Genomic DNA, 25,042 nt, shown 5'->3' with positions numbered 1-25,042 from the left:
GGTTAAGCCAGACTTTGCCTGGAATGCCTGTTTGCGGCTTTTCCAGGCTGGAAAAGGGCCAAGTACTGGAGCTGAGAGGAGGGAGTCTGTTACTCTCACACTCTCTGTGACCCTCCTGCTGGCACAGAGGCTGTGTAGAGGAGGAATCTCACCATTCCCCCTGCTCTCAGCAATTAACTGAAACCATTTGGCAAGCAATGAGTCTCATCCCCTTCTAGTGCTAGTCCACATAGAGGCTGACACCCTACTGTTGCTATCAGTTACTATGTTACTTCAAGTGGCAGAGGTCTATGTAGTGGGGTCTGATTAACCATCTGGGTGTCAGTGTGATGCCACATGAAGAAATTTTTTCAGCAAATCATAGAATATAATGTTTAGAGGGAACCTCAGGAGGTCATCTAGTCCAACCCCCTGCTCAAAGCATGACCAATCCCCAACTAAATCAGTTGAGGAAGGGGTTCTATAGACAACAGTCTTTTTCACTGCCCATCCCTGATTCATTGCCAGAGCAGGTCCAGCCTGGTCACTGATTGAAGCAGGGGTCCTGTGGAAAATATATCTGATCAGGTTTGCCGACAGGAATTCTGGGTCCCAGGGTGGAACAGTCAATGGGTCCCCACTGGTGCCCAGTGAGCTGCCGGCTGCACTGCTGGGCGCACTCTTCCGGCACGGCCTGGGCTTCCACATGTCCGCCTGGCTGCCTTTGCTGCCGCCAGTACCACCCCGTGCACACCTAGGAACATAGCCGCTGACTTCCAGATTTCCTGGGGGGTGCTTGACACCCGCCCCACCCTGCTCCATCCTAGGCTCCTTCCCCCCACTCCTTTCCCGAGGGCACCCCATATACAACTGGTGCCTCCCCAGAGTGCGGGGGCATGATTTAAAGGGCAGGTGCCCAGCCCAGGGCCACCGTGCTCTCCCACCCCATGTTACCTGCGGGGGGTGGGGTGGGGAGGTTGCTTTGTCCTCCTGCTGCACCTGCCCCCCTTCCCCGCCCTTTCTGTCATTCTCCCTGGCAGTAGGAGCCCAGCCCAGGAGCAGGAGGTAGCTGCTTTTAATGCTGGCCCCTCCCGATCTCTGCTCTGCAGCCCTCCCCAGGAGCTGCCTGAGAGAGCCTGGCTGGGGAGGAGGCAGCTTCCGCTCCCCACCCAGCTTGGGCTGTGCTCAAGAAGTCCACCCCACCTCTTCCCATCCCCTGCTCCTCCCCCTCCCCCCAGTGCCTCCGGCAGGCCACCAAACAGTTGACAGCAGTGGGTGACAGCAGCACTAGGGGGGATGGGAACAAGCTGATCGGTGGGGCCCGCTGCTGGCGGGAGGTCCTGGGGGGGGGTGGAGTTCTGGGCAATTGCCTCTTTTGCCCCCCTGTCGGCAGGCCTGCCTGTATAATAATGAACACACAAGGGGGCTGAATCAAGGTTGCATAATGCTTGACTGAGTGCTTGACTTTGTGACATGAATAATGTTTTAACATTGTTTTTGTCTGTACTACAATATGTATGCACTTAATAAATGATGAGGTTACTGAGAAGATGAACAAAAAATAACAATTTTGGAATGCTGTGTCTAGCATAATACTTTTCCTGGAGTGCTAATTTTAGGAAGTTTTTAGCTATACGGAATGAGAAATTTGCCATTAAACTGTAATTTGCAACAGTTCTTTCAGGGCGATGGGTGCTATTCTCTTGTCCTTTGGTACATGAAGCTGGTTGGAAAGTATAATAGACAAAACTCTGAAAAGCTGCATTAATTCCATGGGAGAATCAAGTTATGTTGTAAATGCCATTGATGCTTATTTTCTTCTATGATGTTGTAACAAAGACTCACTGGTATTTTCCCCCATTTTTGAATAAAATGAGCACAATAACAACCAAATATTATGTGTGAGAACTATTAAGGAGATCAACAGCAAAACAAACTTGAGAAAATTAAAACTTAAATTGTTTTTCTCTTAGGAGTTAAGCTGTTATAATTAGAGTATACTCCAGATTCAGGAAATTGCTAGATGGTATGACATCTAAGTTAAGCAGTTTTTCAATATTGCTCATAAATAAAATAAATCTAATGCAACATTCTCTTGCAACCAAAGTTTCTTGAAGAGCACAAAGCAATGAAAAACAAAAAGTGACAATGACTGTTCCAGACCTTCCCATAGGGAAAACATTCTATAGACATTAATAGAAAATGATAACCTTTCTCTTGGTTTTCTGAACCATCCTATACAATTTAATAGAAAATTATAACTCTGCTAGAGAATTCTGTGGAATGGTTCATAAACCAAGAGAAAGGTTATCATTTTCTATTGAATTATGTAGGTTTTTAGAGTAATTTCTTAGTCTTATTCATTTAATCACTATGAAATTCTGTAGGTTATTTCGTAAGAGTTATAAAGCTGAAGAGAACAACTTATTTTATAAATAGGAAAGGGATATTTTTCAACTTCTGGCATTGATATGCCTTGTCACCTACACAATAGCTACTGCTCCATCTTATTTAGCAATACAAGTAACTACTTCAAGAAATTAATCAATGAAAGGCTGGTTGCAACACGCTTTGACTATGAGGATCTGTTTAGAGACATTAGGGAATTCTGGGTTTTGTTTCATGTTCTTACTCATTTAATTATTATTGTTGTAAATTATAATTAATCATAATGATTTTCTCAGTGCTCCAAAAATGAATTTGACACCTAACACAAACAAAAATATAGTTTCTGCCCACTCTAAGAGCTCACAATTGAACTGCAACATAAGTGAAAACGATAAACAGAGAAAAGAGGAAGAGTAACAGTAATAAGAGGTCATGGTTATGTAGTAAGGCAAGAACACATCTGGACAGCTCCATTTTTTATTCCCCCACTTCTCACAGGCAAGATGGCAGAAATAATATTCAAGGAGGGATTTGAATGCGATGAGGAAGGTGACTTGAAGGCATTCCATGTACATTGGGTCACGTGACAGGAAACAAATGAGGCATTGAGACTTCTGGAGCAGTGGTAGTAGGAGCACTGTATATTTTCAGCTGCTTAAGGGCTAGACTGGGCATAAATGGAAGAGAGTCACTTAGCGGAACAGGGAGCTGAAATGGAGCTTTTCACAGTTAGGTTAAGGTCTCTTGGATTTTGGTTCCTGGTGCTCAGTGTAGTGCAGGGGCTCTGCCACAGATGTTACCCTCTGGGAGCAGGTGGTGGGAAATGGGTGGTTAGTGGCAGGGAGCAGGTAAAATCATGGCTTCTTCCTCTGTGTAGCACTCTCTGCTGGTTAGCAGAGCTAGCTGGGTAGATGGGGGAGTATGCTGCACCCCAAAAAGGGGTGTTGCAAATTACTCTTACCCCCTTCAGCATAACAGGAGCTTGGGCAGAATGGTGCAGCTGAAGGGTGTCCACCACTTCCTCTGGGCTGTAACCTAAAGCCATAGTGTAGTTCTTCGGGTTCTGTATTTTTCTAGAAAAGTCTATTTCTCGAGATGTATTTGAATTGTGACTGCATACATCTGAGTAGATGTTGGTTATACATTAGCAGTGAAATAAACATAAAAGTTATGACTAAGAATATTCATAAATGTTTTTTGAACAATCTCATTTATTATTTGTATCCTACATCCCTACAGTGTGTGTAACCACACCAAAAATGGCCATTCCCCCCATTTCTGCCATGCTAAGAAGTGAGTTATGGAGAACATGAAGGGGAGGTGATGATAGCTGTAATTTACAGCAGATATAGCAAACAGGATGTGAATTTTGAAAGGGACCATAGCATTTTCTTTATTTTGCCTCTGCCAGTGTTGTTTTAAAACAGATTATTTAAAAAATTGGTTTTATTGTTTTTGGGTTTTAGACTATTTGGCTGAAACTATGCATGTTAACAAAGAATAACTGTATAGTATATTACTGCTGTAGAACAAAACAAAATGAACGATATAACAATTTTGAAGATTTTGAACTCTCATCTTAACTTCTCAGTATATACATTCCAGATCTCAAATTACCTGTGAATTTAATACATAGCTAAAGACAGTGCTGTTTCATTTGTTTGGAACTATCTTATATCAAATGTCTTAAACATTTACTTATCCCCACCTCTAAGTTAAAACTGTCCCCTTACATTTGGGGAAAAAATGTTCACTCTAATGTTGTATTAAAATTATAAAATGTGTTTAATAGTAATTCAGTTCATTTTTATTTCTGCAGCTGTGACTCTGAAAATAGGTACCTTGGAAATCCACTCAGGGGAACGTGTTACTGTGAGTATTTAAATGTTTCATTTTCTCTAATCTCACAAATTAAGCACTGTATACACATAAAATAGTGGGTGTCTTTCCACTCTAAAAAAAATTAGAATGCTTGGTGGATATTTATTTTTTGATGTATAAAGAAAATGCCCATTCAGGCCTCTCTAGGTACTTGTGAATTTATTTAAAACACCAAGAACTAGGCAAGCCCCTCAATATTGCAGCTGAAACTGAACACATTGAAACTTGCTCCCTCAGGCAAAGGCCTGAATGAACAGCTAAACCCTTGCATCATACACTCTAGATCAACATGCAAGAGCTCAGTCAGCCCAAAGAGGGAATATGGCTATATCGTGGCTTTTAAACCACAACTCATGGTAGGGAAGTGGAGAGGGCAGTACTATAGCAAGATCCCCAGTGGGCAATACGTAAAACCATAAGAATGGCTCTACTGGGTCAGACCAATTGTCCGTGTAGCCCAAGATCCTGTTTTCTGACAGTGGTCAGTGCAAGATACTTCAAAGGTTCCACTCGGAGGTTTAGGGACACCCAGAGCTTAGGTTTGCATCCCTGACCATCCTGGCTAATATCCATTAATGGACCTATCCTCCATGAAATTACGTATTCTTTTTTGAATAAGTTAGACTCTTGACCTTCACAACATTCCCTAGCAATGAGTTCCACAGGTGGACTGTGCATTATGTGCACAAGTATATCCTTGTGTTTGTTTTAAACCTGTTGCCTATTAATTTCATTTAGTGTCCCCTGGTTCTTGTGTTACGTAAAGGGGTAAATAACACTACTATTCACTTTCTCCACACCTTTCTTGATTTTATAGACCTCTATCATATCGCTCCTTGGTCATCTCTTTTCTATGCTGAAGAGTCCCAGTCTTTTTATATAGGTTTATATAGAGTAGCAGCCGTGTTAGTCTGTATCCGCAAAAAGAAAAGGAGTACCTGTGGCACCTTGGTGAGCTACAGGTACCTGATCACTCTTGTTACGGTGTGTATGGTAACACCCATTGTTTCATGTTCTCTGTGTATATAAAATCTCCCCACTGTATTTTCCACTGCATGCATCCGGTGAAGTGAGCTGTAGCTCACGAAAGCTTGTGCTCAAATAAATTTGTTAGTCTCTAAGGTGCCACAAATACTCCTTTCCATTTTATATAAGCTCTTTAATACCCTGAATAATTTATGTTGCCCTTCTCTCTGTACCTTTTCCAATTTTAATATATCATTTTTGAGATGAGACCATCAGAACTGCATGCAGTACTCCAGGTTTGGCCGTACAATGTATTTATATAGTGACATTATTGTGTTTTCTCTTATTATTGATCCCTTTCCTGATGATTCCTAACATTCACTTAGCTATTTTGACTACTACTGTACATTGAGCAGATGTTTTTAGAGAACTGTCCACAATGACTCCAAGATCTTTCTTGAGTGGTAACAGCTTAGTTAGACCCCGTTATTTTATAGGTATAATTAGGATTGTTTCCAATGTGCATTACTTTGTGTTTGTCTATACTGAATACTGCCAGTGTATTGTCCAGTCACCCAGTTTTGTGAAATCCCTTTGTAACTCTTCACATTCAGCTTTAGACTTCCTTGACTTTTTGCTACCTCACTGTTCACCTCCTTTTCCAGATCATTTATGAATATGTTGAGCAGCGCAGGTCCCAGTACAGATCTTTGGGGGATCCTGCTACTTATCACTTTCCATTGTGAAAACTGACCATTTATTCCTACCCTGGTTATGTTGTTGAAGAGCCTTTGGTGGGGGACCTTCTCAAAACCTTTTTGATAGTCCAAGTATACTCTAACTGGTTCACCCTTGTGCACATGCTCATTGACATCCTTAAAATATTTGAATAGATTGGTGAGACATGATTTCTCTTTATGCTGGGGAAGAGTCAATTTGACTTTTTTAATGTGTTCATCTGTGTGTCTGATAATTCTGTTCTTTACTATAATTTCAACCAGTTTGCCTGGTACTGAAGTGAGGGTTAAGGCCTATAATTGCCAGAATTGCCTCTACAGCCTTTTTAAAAAATTGGTCTTACATTAGCTATCTTCCAGTCATCTGGTATAGAGGATGATGTAAGGAATAGGTAACATATCAAAGTTAGTGTTTCTGAGATTAAAAATGACTCAGTTGTGGGAATCTTCCTCATATCCTCTGCAGTGAAAACTGATGCAAAGAATTCATTTAGCTTCTCCACAACGGCCTTGTCTTCCTTGAATGCTCCTATAGCACCTTGATTGTCCAGTGGCCCCAGGTTAGTAGCGATTGAACGTCTAACATAGTGAATGCTAGTGAAAATAAGGTAGGATCAGAGGCTATGATAGGGAAAGAATAAGTTAAAAATTACTTAGACAACTTAGATGTCTTCAAGTCACCAGGGTCTGCTGAAATACATCCTAGAATACTCAAGGACCTGACTGAGTAGATATCTGAGACATTCGCAATTATCTTTGAAAAGTCATGGAAGACAGGAGAGATTCCAGAGGACCGGAAAGGGCAAAATGTAGTGCCAATCTATAAAAAGGGAAGTAAGGACAACCCTGGGAATTACATACCAGTCAGCTTAACTTTAGTACCTGGAAAAATAATGGAGCAAATAATTAAGAAAAGGAGTTGCTTAATTTTGCACCGACCTATAAGATAATAATGTGATAAATAACAATCAGCATGGATTTGTCAAGAACAAATCATGTCAAACTAACCTAATAGCTTTCTTTGACAGGGTAACCAGCCTAGTGGATGAGGAGAAGTGGTAGATGTGGTATATGTTGACTTTATTAAGGCTTTTGATACTGTCTTGCATGATGCAGTGCTGGAGGAACCAACTAGGGACAGAGCTCTTCTTGACCTGCTGCTCACAAACCGGGAAGAATTAGTAGGGGAAGCAAAAGTGGATGGGAACTTGGGAGGCAGTGACCATGAAATGGTCGAGTTCAGGATCCTGACACAAGGAAGAAAGGAGAGTAGCAGAATACGGACTTCAGAAAAGCAGACTTTGACTCCCTCAGGGAACTGATGGGCAGGATCCCCTGGGAGAATAACATGAGGAGGAAAGGAGTCCAGGACAGCTGGCTATATTTTAAAGAATCCTTATTGAGGTTACAGGGACAAACCATCACGATGTGTAGAAAGAATAGTAAATATGGCAGGCGACCAGCTTGGCTTAACAGTGAAATCCTTGCTGATCTTAAACACCAAAAAAGAAGCTTACAAGAAGTGGAAGATTGGACAAATGACCAGGGAGGAGTATAAAAATATTGCTCAGGCATGCAGGAGTGAAAACAGGAAGGCCAAATCACACCTGGAGTTGCAGTGAGCAAGAGATGTTAAGAGTAACAAGAAGGGTTTCTTTAGGTATGTTAGCAACAAGAAGAAAGTCAAGGAAAGTGAGGCCCCTTACTGAATGAGGGAGGCAACCTAGTGACAGAGGATGTGCAAAAAGCTAATGTACTAAATGCTTTTTTTTGCCTCTGTCTTCACGAACAAGGTCAGCTCCCAGACTACTGCACTGGGCAGCACAGCATGGGAAGAAGGTGACCAGACCTCTGTGAAGAAAGAAGTGGTTCGGGACCATTTAGAAAAGCTGGACGAGCACAAGTCCATGGGGCTGGATGCGTTGCATCCGAGAGTGCTAAAGGAGTTGGTGGATGTGATTGCAGAGCCATTGGCCATTATCTTTGAAAACTCATGGTGATTGGGGGAGGTCCCAGACGACTGGAAAAAGGCTAATGTAGTGCCCATCTTTAAAAAAGGGAAGAAGGAGGATCCTGGAAACTACAGGCCAATCAGCCTCACCTCAGTCCCTGGAAAAATCATGGAGCAGGTCCTCAAGGAATCAATTCTGAAGCACTTAGAGGAGAGGAAAGTGACCAGGAACAGTCAGCATAGATTCACCAAGGTCAAGTCATGCCTGACTAATCTAATTGCCTTCTATAACAAGATAACTGGCTTTGTGGATGAAGGGAAAGCAGTGGATGTATTGTTTCTTGACTTTAGCAAAGCTTTTGACGCGGTCTCCCATGGTATTCTTGCCAGTAAGTTAAAGTAGTATGGGCTGGATGAATGGATTATAAGGTGGATAGAAAGCTGGATAGATTGTTGGGCCCAATGGGTAGTGATCAATGGCTCCATGTCTAGTTGGCAGCCGGTATCAAGTGGAGTGCCCCAAGGGTCAGTCCTGGGGCCGGTTTTGTTCAATACCTTCACTAATGATCTGGAGGATGGTGTGGATTGCACCCTCAGCAAGTTTGCAGATGACACTAAACTGGGAGGAGTGGTAGATACGCTGGAAGGTAGGGATAGGATACAGAGGGACCTAGATAAATTGGAGGATTGTGCCAAAAGAAATCTGATGAGGTTCAACAAGGACAAGTGCAGAATCCTGCACTTAGGACGGAAGAATCCCATGCACCGCTACAGACTAGGGACCGAACGGCTAGACAGCAGTTCTGCAGAAAAAGACCTAGGGCTTACAGTGGACGAGAAGCTGGATATGAGTCAACAGCGTGCCGTTGTTGCCAAGAAGGCCAATGGCATTTTAGGCTTTATAAGTAGGGGCATTGCCAGCAGATCGAGGGATGTGATCGTTCCCCTCTATTCGACATTGGTGAGGCCTCATCTGGAGTACTGTGTCCAGTTTTGGGCCCCACACTACAAGAAGGATGTGGAAACATTGGAGAGAGTCCAGCGGAGGGCAACAAAAATGATTAGGGGGCTGGGGCACATGACTTATGAGGAGAGGCTGAGGGAACTGGGATTGTTTAGTCTGCGGAAGAGAAGAATGAGGGGGGCTTTGATAGCTGCTTTCAACTACCTGAAAGGGGGTTCCAAAGAGGATAGCTCTAAACTGTTCTCAGTGGTAGCAGATGACAGAACAAGGAGTAATGGTCTCAAGTTGCAGTGGGGGAGGTTTAGATTGGATATTAGGAAAAACTTTTTCACTAGGAGGGTGGTGAAACACTAGAATGTGTTACCTAGGGATGTGGTGGAATCACCTTCCTTAGAAGTTTTTAAGGTCAGGCTTGACAAAGCCCTGGCTGGGATGATTTAGTTGGGGATTGGTCTGCTTTGAGCAGGGAGTTGAACTAGATGACCTCCTGAGGTCCCTTCCAACCATGATATTCTATGATTCTATGATTCTAAGTATGTAAAAGGTTCTTATAAAGAGAAGGGTGATAAACTGTTCTTCTTAACCACTGAGGACAAGAAGTAATGGGCTTAAATTGCAGGAAAGGAGATTTAGGTTAGATGTTAGGAAAGGCTTCTGTCATAAATATAAAGGGAAGGGTAAACCCCTTTGAAATCCCTCCTGGCCAGGGGAAAGCTCCTCTCACCTGTAAAGGGTTAAGAAGCTAAAGGTAACCTCGCTGGCACCTGACCAAAATGACCAATGAGGAGACAAGATACTTTCAAAAGCTGGGAGGAGGGAGAGAAACAAAGGGTCTGTGTGTCTGTCTATATTCTGTCTTTGCTGGGGATAGACCAGGAATGGAGTCTTAGAACTTTTAGTAAGTAATCTAGCTAGGTACGTGTTAGATTATGATTTCTTTAAATGGCTGAGAAAAGAACTGTGCTGAATAGAATAACTATTTCTGTCTGTGTATCTTTTTTGTAACTTAAGGTTTTGCCTAGAGGGGTTCTCTATGTTTTGAATCTAATTACCCTGTAAGGTATCCACCATCCTGATTTTACAGGGGGGATTTCTTTATTTCTATTTACTTCTATTTTTATTAAAAGTCTTCTTGTAAGAAAACTGAATGCTTTTTCATTGTTCTCAGATCCAAGGGTTTGGGTCTGTGGTCACCTATGCAAATTGGTGAGGCTTTTTATCCAACATTTCCCAGGAAAGGGGGGGGTGCAAGTGTTGGGAGGATTGTTCATTGTTCTTAAGATCCAAGGGTCTGGGTCTGTAGTCACCTAGGCAAATTGGTGAGGCTTTTTACCAAACCTTGTCCAGGATGTGGGGTGCAAGGTTTTGGGAAGTATTTTGGGGGGAAAGACGCGTCCAAACAGCTCTTCCCCAGTAACCAGTATTAGTTTGGTGGTGGTAGCGGCCAGTCCAAGGACAAAGGGTGGAATATTTTGTACCTTGGGGAAGTTTTGACCTAAGCTGGTAAAGATAAGCTTAGGAGGTTTTTCATGCAGGTCCCCACATCTGTACCCTAGAGTTCAGAGTGGGGGAGGAACCTTGACAGCTTCCTAACTGTCAGGGTAGTTAAGCACTGGTAGAAATTACCTAGGATGGTTGTGGAATCTCTGTCAATGGAGATTGTTAAGAACAGATTAGATAAACACCTGTCAGGAATAGATATTAGATAATACATAGTCCTGCCTCAGTGAGGTGACTGGACTAGATGACCTGTTGAGGTCCCTTCCAGTCCTACATTTCTATGATTCTATGATCTTCTCTTGAACAAACTAGGGAAATACAACCTTGATGGATCTATTAAAAGGTGGGTGGGTGCATAACTGTTCGGAAAACAGTTCCCAGAGAGTAGTTATCAGTGGTTCACAGTCAAGCTGGAAGGGCATATTGAGAGGGGTCCCACAGGGATCAGTTCTGGGTACTGTTCAGTTCAATATCTTCATCAATGATTTAGATAATGGCATAGAGAGTACACTTATAAAGCTTGCACACGATACCAAGCTGGGAGCAATTGTAAGTTCTTTGGAGGATAGCATTAAAATTCAAAATGATGTGGACAAACTGGAGAAATCGTCTGAATTAATAGGATGAAATTCAATCAGGACAAATGCACTTCCACTTCGGAAGGAGCAATCAGTTACACACATACAGAATTGAAAATGACTACCTGGGATGGAGTACTGTTTTAAGGAATCTGGGGGTCATAGTGGATCACAAGCTAAACGTGAGTGAACGGTGTATCACTATTGCAAAAGCAAACATCATTCTGGGATGTATTAGCAGGGGTTTTGTAAGCAAGACACAAGGAGTAATTCTTCCGCTCTGCTCCATGCTGATTAGGCCTCAACTGGAGTATTGTGTCCAGTTCTGGGTGCCACATTTCAGGAAAGATGTAGACAAATTGGAGAAAGTCAAGAGAAGAGCAACAAAAATAATTAAAGGTCTAGAAAACATGACCTATGTGGAAAGATTGAAAAAATTGGGTTTGTTAATTTAGAGAAGAGAAGACTGTGAGGGCATATAACTGTTTTCAAGTACATAAAAAGGTTGTTACAAGGAAGAGGGAGAAAAATTGTTCTTGCTAACGTCTGAGGATAGGACAAGAAGCAGTGGGCTTAAACTGCTGCAAGGGCAGTTTAGGTTAGACATTAGGAAAAACTTCCTAATTGTTAAGGTGGTTAAGCACTGGAACAAATTGCCTACCGAGGTTGTGAAATCTCCATCATTGGAGATTTTTAAGAGCAGGTTAAACCACCCCCTGTCAGGGATGGTCTAGATAATACTTAGTCCTGCCATGAGTGCAGGGGACTGGACTAGTTGACCTCTTGAGGTTCCTTCCAATCCTATGATTCTGTGATTCACAGCAGCTGAACACAGTTCTCACTGTACTGTCGTTTGGGCAGATCATTAGGTCTGGAAACTGTTTACTTCTTTTGCCAGTTATTAAAAAGTGTCATGTTTCTCACAGAAAAGCTGAAGTTCAAGTGTAAGATCTCTCAGTTGAGGTTAATTCTCAAATACCTGGTTTCCAAGGTACTGTTAGTAGAGGTTGCAGTTTTCATGTCATAGACGTAATTGAAAATGCAGAGTAAAATTGTGTCCTACAGTATTCTTGATCAAACAAAAGCAAATGCAAAAATTCAATATTTACACAGCAAAATTTGTTCTTATTTAAAAAATAGAAATTCCAATTTTTGAAGGGTTAAATTTTTGTATCCATTTATTTTATTAACTATCTAAAGGCAAATCTAGATAAACAGCACTGGAGAGGTTTGTACAGTTAAAAAGTACTATACATAGAGAGTTTATTTCTTTATGCATACATTTTGGGTAGGTGCATAAAAATTTATTTTGTCCTTTAAAAATAAATGCAGTTAAAAATATAAGAGATGGAAAATAAATGACCGTAATAAGATTTGTATACCTCAGACACCTCCAAGAAAGACCTTATTCCTTACTATCCTATAGCAGCTTGGGTCTATAAATCTTTTTGTCTGAGACAAATTGTGCTATATCCAAGATAGCCTTTCACCTTTAACTCACTAGAGCTATTTGTCTTCTGTCAAATTTAAAAAAAATTTAAAGATCTTGTGGTTTTGGATTGATAAGTCTTTTAACAATTTTAATAATTTAAAATCTATTACTTGTAAACACTTTCAACATTATCTAATCTGGTGATAATAAGGAAGCTGCAAGGACTTAAATGAAATAGATGCTTTGTTTCTTACCGCTAATGGGTAATACATTATAGTAGAAAAAACTAAATATGTTCCTATTAATTTTTGAATAATTTACCTAAGATTTCCATAACAATTTGCAGTTAATAGTATCTCTCTCTCTCTCTATCTCTCTCTATATAATAATATGTGAGGGCATATAACTGTTTTCAAGTGCATAAAAAGGTTTATATATATATATATAGAGAGAGAGAGAGATTGTCTAAGTAAATTAGATAAATATTTTAAAATATCACTTTACCATAATGGCATTTTGGAATAAAAGATCACTTTATTTTTTTTGAAGACATGTATGTAACCAGTATTTTTATATGTTCCATTTGCTACTCTCTAAGATTCGTGTGTCTGTATAATAGCTTTCTCCTTCAATATATATATTCTCCTTTCTGCTTGTTCCTGCTGTGATGAGGTATTATTCCTGTTTGTTAAAGCAAAAGAATGATTATTGTACAAAGGTGAAGTAAATATTGAGGGGGAAAACACTAAACAGAAATCCAAGAGCAATAAGCAGCTTGGTCTTAAGGAATAAACCTTCCATGCAAACTTGATTGCTTTATTGATAGTATTCCAAAGTTAATGGATGGAAGTGAAAAGCACTAGTAGTTTAAAGGACCTCGATTCAGTAAAGCACTTAAACATATACTTTCATTCATCCCTCTTCAGAACCGCACCTGTGTATGTGCTTAACTTCATCTTTAAGCATGTGTGTAAGTGCTATCCCGAATAGGAATACTTTCCTGAATTGAGGCCTCATGCCTTGATCCTGTATGATGCTGAACACTCCTATAAAGTCTTTAGTGACCCTCAGTTTTCTTTAAATGTAATGGAAATTAAGTACACTCAGAACCTCACAGGGGTTCTCAGCACTTTGCTGGATTGAGCCCTTAATATAATGTCTTGTGAAATCTTACTCCCAACAGGCTGATCCTGTGAATATTAGTGGCATATAGTTTATTTTACCAGGCATTGTCATTACTGTGTTCAATATTTATACAACAGTATTGCCTAGAGGCCTTTCTCAGGGTTAGAGTCCTATTGCTCTAGGCGCATTACAAACTCTGTTAAAACATGCTCCCTGGCCCCAAAGGCCTACAGTTTAAGGCCCAGATCTTGCAGTTCACGGCCACTCTGCAGCATCCTCACTGACGCCCACTGAAGTCCTCGGAATGCTACACTGGCACAGCATGTTGCAGGATTGAGACCTAAGAAGATAAGCAACATACACAGGCTGGAAGCATATGGATATAATCAAATATGCAGGGCTGCCAAGTGTCAGGCATCCGGCACCCCTGTCATGCTTTGTTGTGACTCAGCTGGCATCTCACAAGCCAGCTGAGGCAGGAAAGCAGCAGGCATTTGCCTTCAGTTGTCTTTTGTCTGTCAGAGGTCACTGTGGTACTTGCTGAACAGGGAGCCAGATTCTGCTTCTCCCTGCTCCCCATGATAGATTAGGGCAAAGAATGAGCAGCCTGGAGATGGCCTTAGTGACTGGAAGAGAATGCAATTTTAGCAGTGCAAGATGAGGGGTCCCATCATGGCCTTAGGCTCCCTTCCTCCTCCCCTACGGTCAGCCACATCTGGCTCCCACTAGTGTAACCACCCCAGCAACCCAACCCCAGCTGCTTGAACAGCCCCCTGTCAGCCAGCAGCCTCAGCATGTTTAGCACCCTTTAGTGCCCCCGCACCTCCAGGGGGCTCAGTAGCCTCCTATGAGTCTTTGCCTCCTGGGAGTTCCAGGACCCACTCCCCACTTGTAGCCCTCTAACCCCAAGGAACCCCAGATCTCTCAGTCTTCCTGAAAACCATTGCCCCTAAATTTCCTACTCCCTCCTAGTGGCCTCTGCTCTCCAACAGTCCCAGCACCCTCTATTCCCTATGAGCCACCTAAACTCCGAGAGCCCCCACACTTCCTACCTAGCTGTACCAAGAGCCCCAGGGGGCACTTACCCATGTACCACCCCAGATACCCTCAGATATCCAGCTGGAGCTGCCAAGTTTTGTACAACTCCTTGACCGGTATCTGCTACTGCTCAGGGCATGGTGTGTTAACCATAACTTTAAGTTAATGGTTATACGGAAATTACATTATTCGTTTGCATAAAAGTCACATCAAGCAAAACAAAACTTCCGAACTATGGTTAGTTATATAATTTGCTTTTAAAAATATATAAATGGGTAAAATGTCAACTGTCTCCATCCGTCCCTCAATCTAGCCATCAGGAATTGGTCAGTTTGGTACAGGATATTGGACGCCTTTCTTGGCTTTTGAAACAGCATCATGAACAACTGTTGCCACTCCTGACCAAAATAGTCATAATTTCATTCAGAGAAGGAGTCTTCTATTCCTCCTTCAAACATGCAATAATCTGACCAACACTGAAGAAACGCAGCTTGGACATATCGGTTCTAGCCATTTACTACCTGGTGTCAAACCTCCCATTCCTGAGTAAGCTCAGTTTACAGTTATTTGAAAGGTGTTACGTTAAGGAAGAAGAATAATTATTCAGCATGGTATAAGTAAACTGGAAGTAATGAGATGAAATTTTAAAATTGAAAATTTAGGTTGAACAGCAGAAAAAATAATCCTAGCAATATAATCTACTGTACTAGGTTGTATAACAGTCTCCCAAGAGAAGTGGTGGCAGCCTCATCACTTGTGATATTTAAAATTAATTGAACAGTGCAGTAATAAATGTAGAATTGGGGAACAATCCAATCCTGCATAGGCAGGGAGCTGTACTAGATGTTGCATTAAGTCTTTTCAATACCTAGATTTTATGAGGAGCACAGGCTGTTGCTGGTATTGAAATTATCGTGATTTCATAATTGCTTCATTATAACTTCATTGCATGATCAAAAAAGAAGAAATGGCAAGCTGTGAAGGAAAAAAAACTTTGTTTAAACATACAAGAGATTTGATAATTAAGAAAATGCTCAAAATATTTGAAGAGATGTAAATTTCTTCAGATTTTTTGTAAGTATATGACATATTTCCAAGAACATCACGAATACTGGTATCGCTCATTACCAAATTAGGTATTTGATGTATCATAAGAAAGACTAGCTCTATACAAAAGAGCAAGCTCTGTAAATTTAAAATGTGCTATTTTATTTAAGCGTCAATTCGACACAATGTAAATACTCTGGTATATGTATTATAAATTCAGTTCGGGACTGTGGCTTTGTACATCTGGTAGGAAGTCTACATATCCCTAAACCATTTTGTTATAAGCCAACGTTTTAGTGAATAACTGCAGGCTGATTTGGTGTATATACATGAATTCAGAGTGGAGGCAAGAGTTGGTTGTACAGCTGAGTTATCGATGTACACTGTAAAGACAACATTTTGTCATGATGCATTTATTAGTCTTTTGTCCTTTAGTAACTCAGCCAATGTGATGTATATCAGTAAAGTAAGCGTCCAAATGGCTGGATTAGTTCTTCATACATAAGCAACTAAAATACTGTTTTCAGAATCAGTGCTCCTGAGTGCAAATGAATCAGTAGCAGAAAGAGATGGTTTTAGACAGATTGGTAGAAATCAGTGGGATAGGAGCTATTTTTATGGTTCTAACATGGATTGCATTCAGATTGAACACTCTAAAACAAACTTTCATTGATAGCCAAACCAAATTTTTAACAAAACTAAGATTTTAAATTTACAACAATTGGTAAATAGAGTTTGTTGTGTAGGGTGTAGAATGTTAGCTTTTTGTTGCTTCGATGCTTTGAAAGGAGACTATACCCTCCTACATGAACTTCTAGACATGTATTACTTCTAGCCTAAATTTTAAGGGCAGTTTTGCAAACTATTGTCTGTACCTGTGCAGAACTTTGAGTGTAACATCTGCGGTACTACATTTGGAACACTAATACCTGTGTGTGCAATTGATCAATTCTGATACCTGTGTGTGCATGACTTCATACGCACTGTGACAAAGTTCCTCCTCTACCTTGGTGGGTCTTGCGCTTATTGGGGGATTTGTTTGCCTTGGAGCTACACGGCAGCGCTTAGTTTGCCTGTTTTCGTGAACCCACAGTCCAGGTCAACTCCTCCTGTGTCTGATCAGGAGTTGGGAGGTTTGGGGGGAACCCAGGGCCAGGGTTCCAGCCCAGGGCCCTGTGGAATGCAGCTGTCTAGAGTGCCTCCTGGAACAGCTGTGCGACAGCTACAACTCCCTGGGCTACTTCCCCATGGCCTCCTCCTAACACCTTCTTTATCCTCACCATAGGGCCTTCCTCCTGGTGTCTGATAATGCTTGTACTCCTCAGTCCTCCAACAGTATTCGTTCTCACTCTCAGCTCCTAGTACCTCTTGCTCCCAGCTTCTTACACGCACACCACAAACTGAAGTGAGCTCCTTTTTAAACCCAGGTGCCCTGATTAGCCTACCTTAACTGATTCTAGCAGCTTCTTAATTGGCTGCAGGTGTTCTAATCAGCCTGTCTGTCTTAATTGTCTCCAGAAGGTTCCTGATTGTTCTGGAACCTTCCTGTTACCTTACCCAGCGAAAAGGGACCTATTTAAGATGGGGCTAATATATCTGACTTCTGTTACTCTCCTGTAGCCATCTGGCCCGACCCTGTCACATATCACCCCCACCCCGCTCAACACTACGGGGTTGGGCAACTTGGGACGTCAGGCAGTATACTCGTGACAAACCATCTGCATTGCCATGGTGGCTTTCAGCCCGGTGTTGTATGGTGAATTGGAAAGGTTGTAAGGACAGGAACCATCTGGTCATCCTTGCGTTCTTCTCTTTATTTTGCTGCATTCACTGAAGGGATGCATGGTTGGTCACAAGGGTAAACCGTCATCCCAGAAGGTAATAACGTAGTGTTTCCATGGCCCATTTCACAGTTAGGCACTCTCTTTCAACCATGGCATACTTCTGCTCTCTCGGGAGGAGTTTCCTCCTGAGGTAGAGGATTAGGTGTTCTTCATCTCCGACCATCTGCGATAGGACAGCTCCCAGTCCTACTTCAGATGCATCTGTTTGTAAAATGAATTCTTTGTTAAAGTCTGGGGCTATAAGCACGGGGTTACTGCAGAGGGCTGTCCGTAGATCCATGAATGCTTTCTCTGCGGCATCTGTCCACTTCACCATGTCTGGACTTTTATCAGGTCTGTCAGGGGACCCGCTCTGGTAGCAAAATGGGGAATAAATTGTTGGTAGTACCCCACCACACCTAGGAATGCCCGGACTTGCTTTTTCTGATTCGGCCGGGGCCAATTTTGCATAGCCTCTGGTTTGTTTAGTTGGGGCTGGACCATGCCCCTTCCTACAATGTAGCCAAGGTATTTAGCTTCAGCTAGCCCTGGGTTGGCTGTGAGGCCAGCCCGTCTTAGCGTGTCCAGAACTTCTTCCACCTTTCCTAAGTGGGTTTCCCAGTCGGGGGTGTGAATAATCACATCATCCAGGTATGCCGCTGCATAACTGGTATGGGGCTGTAGGAGCTTGCCCATAAGACGCTGGAAGGTGGCAGGTGCCCCATGCAGTCCAAAAGGAAGAACAGTATATTGAAACAGACCCTCTGGTGTAGAGAGTGCCATCTTTTCTTTCCCATCTTTGGCAAGGGGAATCTGCCAGTATCCCTTTGTTAAATCAAGGGTGGTCAAAAATCGGGCATTGCCCAGGCGGTCAGCTAACTTATCGATACGCGGTATGGGGTATGCATCAAATTTGGATATTTCATTCAGCCAGCGAAAGTCATTACAAAACCTAGTGGTGCCATCGGGTTTGGGCACCAACACAATCAGGCTTGACCACTGACTGTGGGACTCTTCGATGACTCCCAGCTCCAACATCCTTTTTACCTCTGCCTTGATCTCCTCCCTTTTTGCCACTGGGACCTGATAGGGCATTAAAGTTACCTTTGCCCCAGGGTCTGTGATAATCTGGTAATATGCTTCAGTGGTCCGACCTGATTTGGTTGAAAACACATCCTGGTATCGGTTGATCATCTCAGTTACTTCCTTCTTCTGGTTTGGTGTCATACAGTGGATATCCTGATCTGCTCCTGCATGTTATTTCCCTGGATCGGGGTCTCTTGGGCCACTACACACGCCTCTCATTGGTGCCAAGGCTTTAAAAGGGCAATGTGATAAAGTTGTTCCTGTTTCCGGCATCCTGGCTGCTGCACCTTGTAGGTTACTTCCCCCATGGGTTCAACCACCTCACAGGGCCCCTGCCATTGGGCCAAAAGCTTGCTTTCTGCCATGGGTACCAACACCATCACCCGATCCCCTGGTTGGAACTGTCAGACTTTTGCCTGGTGATTGTAATGGGTTTGCTGGGCCTCCTGCGCCTTTTCCAAATGTTCTCGTACAATAGGGGTGACCTGGGATATCCGTTTTCACATCTGCAACACATGGTCAATTATATTTTTCCCTTCACTGGGTTCCTCTTCCCAGATTTCTTTTGCAGTATCTAGTATGCTACGGGGGTGGCGTTGGTATAATAATTCAAAGGGGAAAAACCCAGTTGAGGCCTGAGGTACCTCCCGGATTGCAAACATAAGGTAGGGTAGTAGGGTGTCCCAATCCTTCCTGTGCTGACTTACCACTTTCCTAATCATTGCCTTGAGGGTTCGGTTAAACCTTTCTACCAGCCCATCGGTCTGTGGATGATAGACTGAAGTTCTCAGGGTATGTATATGGAGCAGTGTACAGAGGTCCTTCATTAGCTTCGACATAAATGGGGTACCTTGGTCTGTTAATATCTCCTTTGGAGCCCCACTCGGGCAAAGATTCCCACCAACTCTTTAGCTATCGTTTTAGAGGCCGTGTTCCACAGGGGGACGGCTTCTGGGTAGCGAGTAGCATAATCCAGAATGACAAGTATATATTGGTGGCCCCGGGCTGTCTTCTCCAGGGGTCCCACTAGGTCCATAGTTATTCATTTGAAGGGAACCTCTATGATGGGAAGGGGTACTAAAGGTGCCCTCAAGTGGGGATGGGGACTGTGCAGCTGACACTCTGGGCAGGATGCACAGTACCTCCGCACTTCTTCATGTACTCTAGGCCAGAAGAATCGTTGCAGGACCCATGCCAGGGTCTTCTCTACCCCCAAATGCCCCACAAAAAGATGACTATGGGCCAGACTTAATACAGCATTCTGGTGTTTTTGAGGTACTAGGATCTGCTGTAACTTCTGCCCCTGTACTGGTGCAACCCGGTATAAGAGATTCTTCTTCATTATGAAGTAGGGTCCTGGTTCCTGGGTTTTCCCTTCCACGGGGACCCCATCTATTTCAGTCACCTCCTTCTTAATGTTTTCGTACCTTGGATCTTCAGCCTGGTCCTGTCCAAAATTTCCTCTCCCGAAGCTAATCTGCCCAAGATCTAGGGGGCCAGTCTCTGTTGCCTCTACTGGTTCAGAGGCGTTAGGGTGTGGGTCAGACTCGGGTGCTTCTCCTTCCTGGGTGGCCTCTTTTTCAGCTGCTCGGGTCTGCCTAACTACGAGAGCGACCTTCTGGCTTTGGGCCAGTAGACGGGTTTCCAAGGCCTTAGCTGCCCTTCTTTCCTTTTTCGTCTTTCTACGCTGTCTGGGAGTGGAGAACAAATCTGGGGATATTTCAGAGAAGGTTGGGGGTTGACAGTCTACTGTGGATGCCTCGCTACTTTCAGAGCTTCCCCCTTTCTCCCATTCCCCTACCGGGAGTAAGTCTTCAAACCCTGGGAAGTCCCTCCCTATGAGCACCGTGTATGGGAGTTTGGGGACTACACCTGCTGCTACCTCAGTAGTGTTCCCCTGAATCTCTATTTTTACTGGGATGGTGGGGTAATAACCAACTGTCCCATGGACGCATGTTATCCCCGTATGCTTAGCCCACAGCAGCTGACTATGCTTCACGAGCTTCCCCGAGACAAACGTGATAGCACTCCCCCAATCAACCATTGCTGTGGTCTCTACCCCATTTAGCTTCACTGGTCTGGTGTACATATGTGGGGTTAGTGAGACCCCCACAAGGTGGATTAGGGAGCTTGGGTCTGCCCAGTTCCCCAGGTTACACTGCATAGGCTCCTTGGCATTGGGACACTGTGCAACTATGTGTCCCCACTCCCCGCAGGAGTAACATCTGTATGGAGCTCTAGGCGTTTCCTGGTCTCTTGGTTTGGGCAGTCTAACATCATGATCCTCTTCCCCCTCAGTGCTCCGACTCTTTGTGGCTTCTGGTGGGCCTTCAGCCCCTCTCTTTTTCCACCTGGGCTCTCCTGGTGGCCAGTCATCTGAGCTCTAGGGCTTGGTGCTACTAGTTTAACCTGGGGTGCTTCTTCCTTAACTGGTCGGGTCAGCTCCCTGGCTGACCTTCGCCTTTCTACCAGCGTGACAACCTCGTCATAGGTGGAGGGTTCGTTCTGGCTTACCCAGGTGCGAAGGTCTGGCGGTAGTCCTCTCATGTACCGGTCTATGACAAGAACCTCTAGTATCTTCTCCGGACTCTGGGACTCAGTTCATAACCACTTTCGTGCGAGATGGAAGAGGTCATATAATTGGGACCGCAGGGTTTTGTTTTCCTGGTACCTCCTCTCATGATATCACTGGGCCCACACTGCGGTCATTACCCCAGATCTGGCCAGGATCTCTGCTTTCATCTGGGGGTAGTCTGCCGCAGCCTCTTCAGGCAAATCATAGTAGGCCTTCTGGGCCTCCCCACACAGGAATGGAGCGAGGATGCCAGACCACTGTTTTCGGGGCCAAGCTTCCTGCAGAGCTGTCCTCTCAAAGGCCAGGAGGTATGCCTCTACATCATCCTCCCACATCATTTTCTGCAGCCAATTGCTGGCCCGCATGATCTGCGTCCCATCATTGCTGCGGTTCAGCTCTGTAAGAGCCTTTACCTAGGTTACCAGTTCCTGAAACATAGCCCGGTCTTGAGCAGCCTGGTGCATCAGCAGGTGATTAGACTCTTGCTGCAGCCGCGCTGCCTCCTGTTGGGCGGCTGCCTGGACACAGGTAGCTTCCTGCTGGGCAGCCGTGGCTTGTATCAGTGCCCGCACTACCTCCTCCATTGAGGTGAAAAAAAAAATAAACCCTCTCCTTTTTCCCTCCCCCCCTCCCCAAAACACCCTCCTTCTTCCGCCGCGCTGTGCACACCAGATCCCACGTTTGACACCAGTTGTGACAAAGTTCCTCCTCTACCTTGGTGGGTCTTGCACTTATTGGGGGATTTGTTCGCCTTGGAGCTTCACGGCAGCCCTTAGTTTGCCTGTTTTCATGAACCCACAGTCCAGGTCAACTTCTCCTGTGTCTTGATCAGGAGTTGGGAGGTTTGGGGGGAACCTGGGCCTGCCCTCTACTCCAGGTTACAGCCCAGGGCCCTGTGGAATGCAGCTGTCTACAGTGGCTCCTGAAACAGCTTTGCGACAGCTACAACTCCCTGGGCTACTTCCCCATGGTCTCCTCCCAGCACCTTCTTTATCCTCACCATAGGACCTTCCTCCTGGTGTCGGATAATGTTTGTACTCCTCAGTCCTCCAACAATATGCGTTCTCACTCTCAGTTCCTAGTGCCTCTTGCTCCCAGCTCCTTACACGCGCACCACAAACTGAAGTGAGCTCCTTTTTAAACCCAGGTGCTCTGATTAGCCTGCCTTAATTGATTCTAGCAGCTTCTTGATTGGCTGCAGGTGTTCTAATCAGCCTGTCTGTCTTAATTGTCTCCAGAAGGTTCCTGATTGTTCTGGAACCTTCCCTGTTACCTTACCCAGGGAAAAGGGACCTATTTAAGCTGGGGCTAATATATCTGCCTTCTATTACTCTCCTGTAGGCATCTGGCCCGACCCTGTCACAGTACAGAAGAAATGGGTTTCATGAGTGTAAATGGTATGCCTACCTACATAGAATCTATCGGTGGTGTATTGCTGCTCAAAAAATGTGTGCGCTCCAGCAGAGATCAGTTTAAGGCTCCTCTGAAAGTGTATTCCAATTGTGTTATATTTTGAAAATCAATTTTTATAAAAGAAAACCAATTATAGCACAGGTTTCTATTTTATTCTCTCTGTGGTTCACAGATCAATTTTTTCATTTTTAGCCAAAATAATTTCTCATCCATTCAGTCACTCCACTCACCCAGTCATACTGTCTCTCTCTTTATCTCTCTATACAGATTCTTTTCCTAGGGCCTAATGGTTGTTTTCTTCCTCTCCATCATGTCTTCCTCTTGTCCACTCTAGGGGCACATCTACACTAGAATAAAAGACTAGCACCACGGCTATGGCTGGCTTGGGTTAGCTGACTGAAGCTCGTGGGGCTCAGGCTATGGGGCTAAAAATTGCCGTGTAGATGTTTGGGCTCAGTCCAGGGTCCCAGAGCTTGGGCTCCAGCCCAAGCCTGAATGTCTACAGAGCAGTTTTACAACCCCACAACCCAAGCCCTGTGAATTCTAGTCAGCTGATCTGCGCCAGCTGCTGGTGTTTAATTTCTGTGTAGACATATCCTAGGCGGTCATAGCTGATTGTCCTCTCTCTGGCTGAATTTGAAGAGCATTCTTTCTTTCCCTGGGGCTCAGCCACAGTGGCATGTGTTACTGGGTTCAGAGCAGTCAGAAGTGGATTCTTCCATACCATTCTTTCTCCATACACCCTCCCCACCACAGCCCACCAGAGATGAAAGTCTTTCCTGTACCAGCCACATAAGAACATCTAGCAGTCTAAGGGCATATTTCCCAGTGTGGGTAGAAAAAATTACACTAGCTCTGCCTGAGCTAGCATGCTAAAAGTAGCATGTATATGGGGATAGCATGTGCTCAGGAGGAAGTGGATGTTGTGGTGAACCAGGGCTGGGGGTTGGCAGAGAAAACCTTCTGATGTGATGTGAGAGAGGTGCAAAAGAGTTAAGGGAATGGAGGGAATCAACAACCATATTGATGGAAAAAAGGGAAGAGACGGCAGGAGGCCCAAGAAAGTCATGCTACCTGTAAATAGTGGCCTGACAGACAACTCATGCCTCTGGTCTCTCTCTTTTTCAGGTTTTTCAGGCACAGCACTGTGGTGTTTGGGCAGGGGGAGAGTCATGTAGTTTTCCACTGGGTCCTGGATATCTCTTTGCTTTCAAATTTTTGGTTTTAGTGCAGCACAGAGAACTGCAGCACAGAATTATAAAATATTGGAATGAACAAGATCATCTTCTTCCCTATTCCAATGGGATATTAATGTTTTATAGCAACAGAGGCAAGAAGGGATAATGCATATGTAACCCAGTTTAATCCAGTATTGGTCAATGGACCACATAATAGGTTTTATGAATCCATTACTGCCTTCAGTGTAATAAACCAAGTCCCTTTAGCAGTAAATGCTCACGCTTTTACATTCAGAGGTCAACGTTCTATCCCCACAAACTACCCATCCTGAGTCCTAGGGTTTTACAAACACCATGGAGCTCTCTGGTATAAACCAGAACCACTTTCAAATTTGATAGTCATGAGAACAACAGGACCTGATGAAGAGTTCTGAATCAAACTGAAATGGAGCAGGAGGGAAGCCACTCTCATGCTTGCCTTGAAGATGATTGAGATTCAAGGTTGGATTGAGGTTGGGAAGAGTGGGTCACTTATGAAGAAGACATAACACTGATAGTTGCTGAAGGCTCCCTGGCTTTCTCAAAAGAGAAGACTTATTGCTTGAGCACCTTTCCCCTCTCTCCACAAGAAGCCCTAGCTCTGAATATGTACGTAGGTATTGGGTTAACCGCACATGTCCAACCCTTTAAAAAGTAACAACAACAAGAAGACCAAAAAGCTGAAGTTAAAAGAAGATGCGTGAATGTCCAGCCCTTTATTTTATCTCCATTCCCGAGGTCAATCAGTCTCTCTCTCTCTCCCCGTATCTAATCTACCTATCCATCTCAAATCATTACATAAATTGTCATTTGTGAAAAGTTCCAAGTCCACCCATACCAGTGATAGCCTTGCTTCCATAGCAACTAATGCAGTTTAGAGGGGGGAAATAGAGGACGATTAAAAGAACTAAAAGCATACAAAGCAAGAGGCTTAATCTGGGAAGAGATGCCAGACCCATGGCTTTGCCAATCATTGGTAAAGCAGTCAGCTCAGACTTATGCTAGTAAAGTATCCAGCTAATATGTGGACATGCTATTCTTACTAGAATGCTGTATTACTCAAACAATGGTCCTTATTGCAAACCAGCAAGTACATTGTATTGGTACTTTATTTTTGGACAGTTTATACTCTCTGCATGAATTGGGGCAAAGGTTTTAAAACTGATCTTAACATATGTCCACTGTGCTCTCTAAACCAGCGATAGTACTTATTTACTTCTACTCTGTCAACCAATAAGAGCACCGACTTAAATGTGAAATTTTCTTTACTGTATCTCCACAAACACTCCTGTAATTAGTCTGGAAACATGGGAATGGGGAATTACAGGTGGGCAGTCTTGGT

The 25,042-nt window shown here is 43.6% G+C and overlaps 1 protein-coding gene across 1 annotated transcript in view; it reads left to right on the top strand.

Moving 5' to 3' along the window:
* Window positions 1-25,042, top strand: part of ATRNL1 (attractin like 1) — a 1,064,110-nt gene that overhangs the window by 478,735 nt on the left and 560,333 nt on the right. Inside the window, exon 21 of the mRNA XM_077821844.1 lies at window positions 4,187-4,239. Coding sequence (XP_077677970.1) covers window positions 4,187-4,239 — 53 coding nt within the window. The remainder of the gene's footprint in view (window positions 1-4,186; window positions 4,240-25,042) is intronic.

The sequence above is a fragment of the Eretmochelys imbricata genome, chromosome 7 (genome assembly GCF_965152235.1).
Source record: "Eretmochelys imbricata isolate rEreImb1 chromosome 7, rEreImb1.hap1, whole genome shotgun sequence".
NCBI classification, from domain to species: domain Eukaryota; kingdom Metazoa; phylum Chordata; order Testudines; family Cheloniidae; genus Eretmochelys; species Eretmochelys imbricata.
Note: the sequence above shows the minus strand (reverse complement) of the source record. Positions and strands in the feature narration are given on the sequence as shown.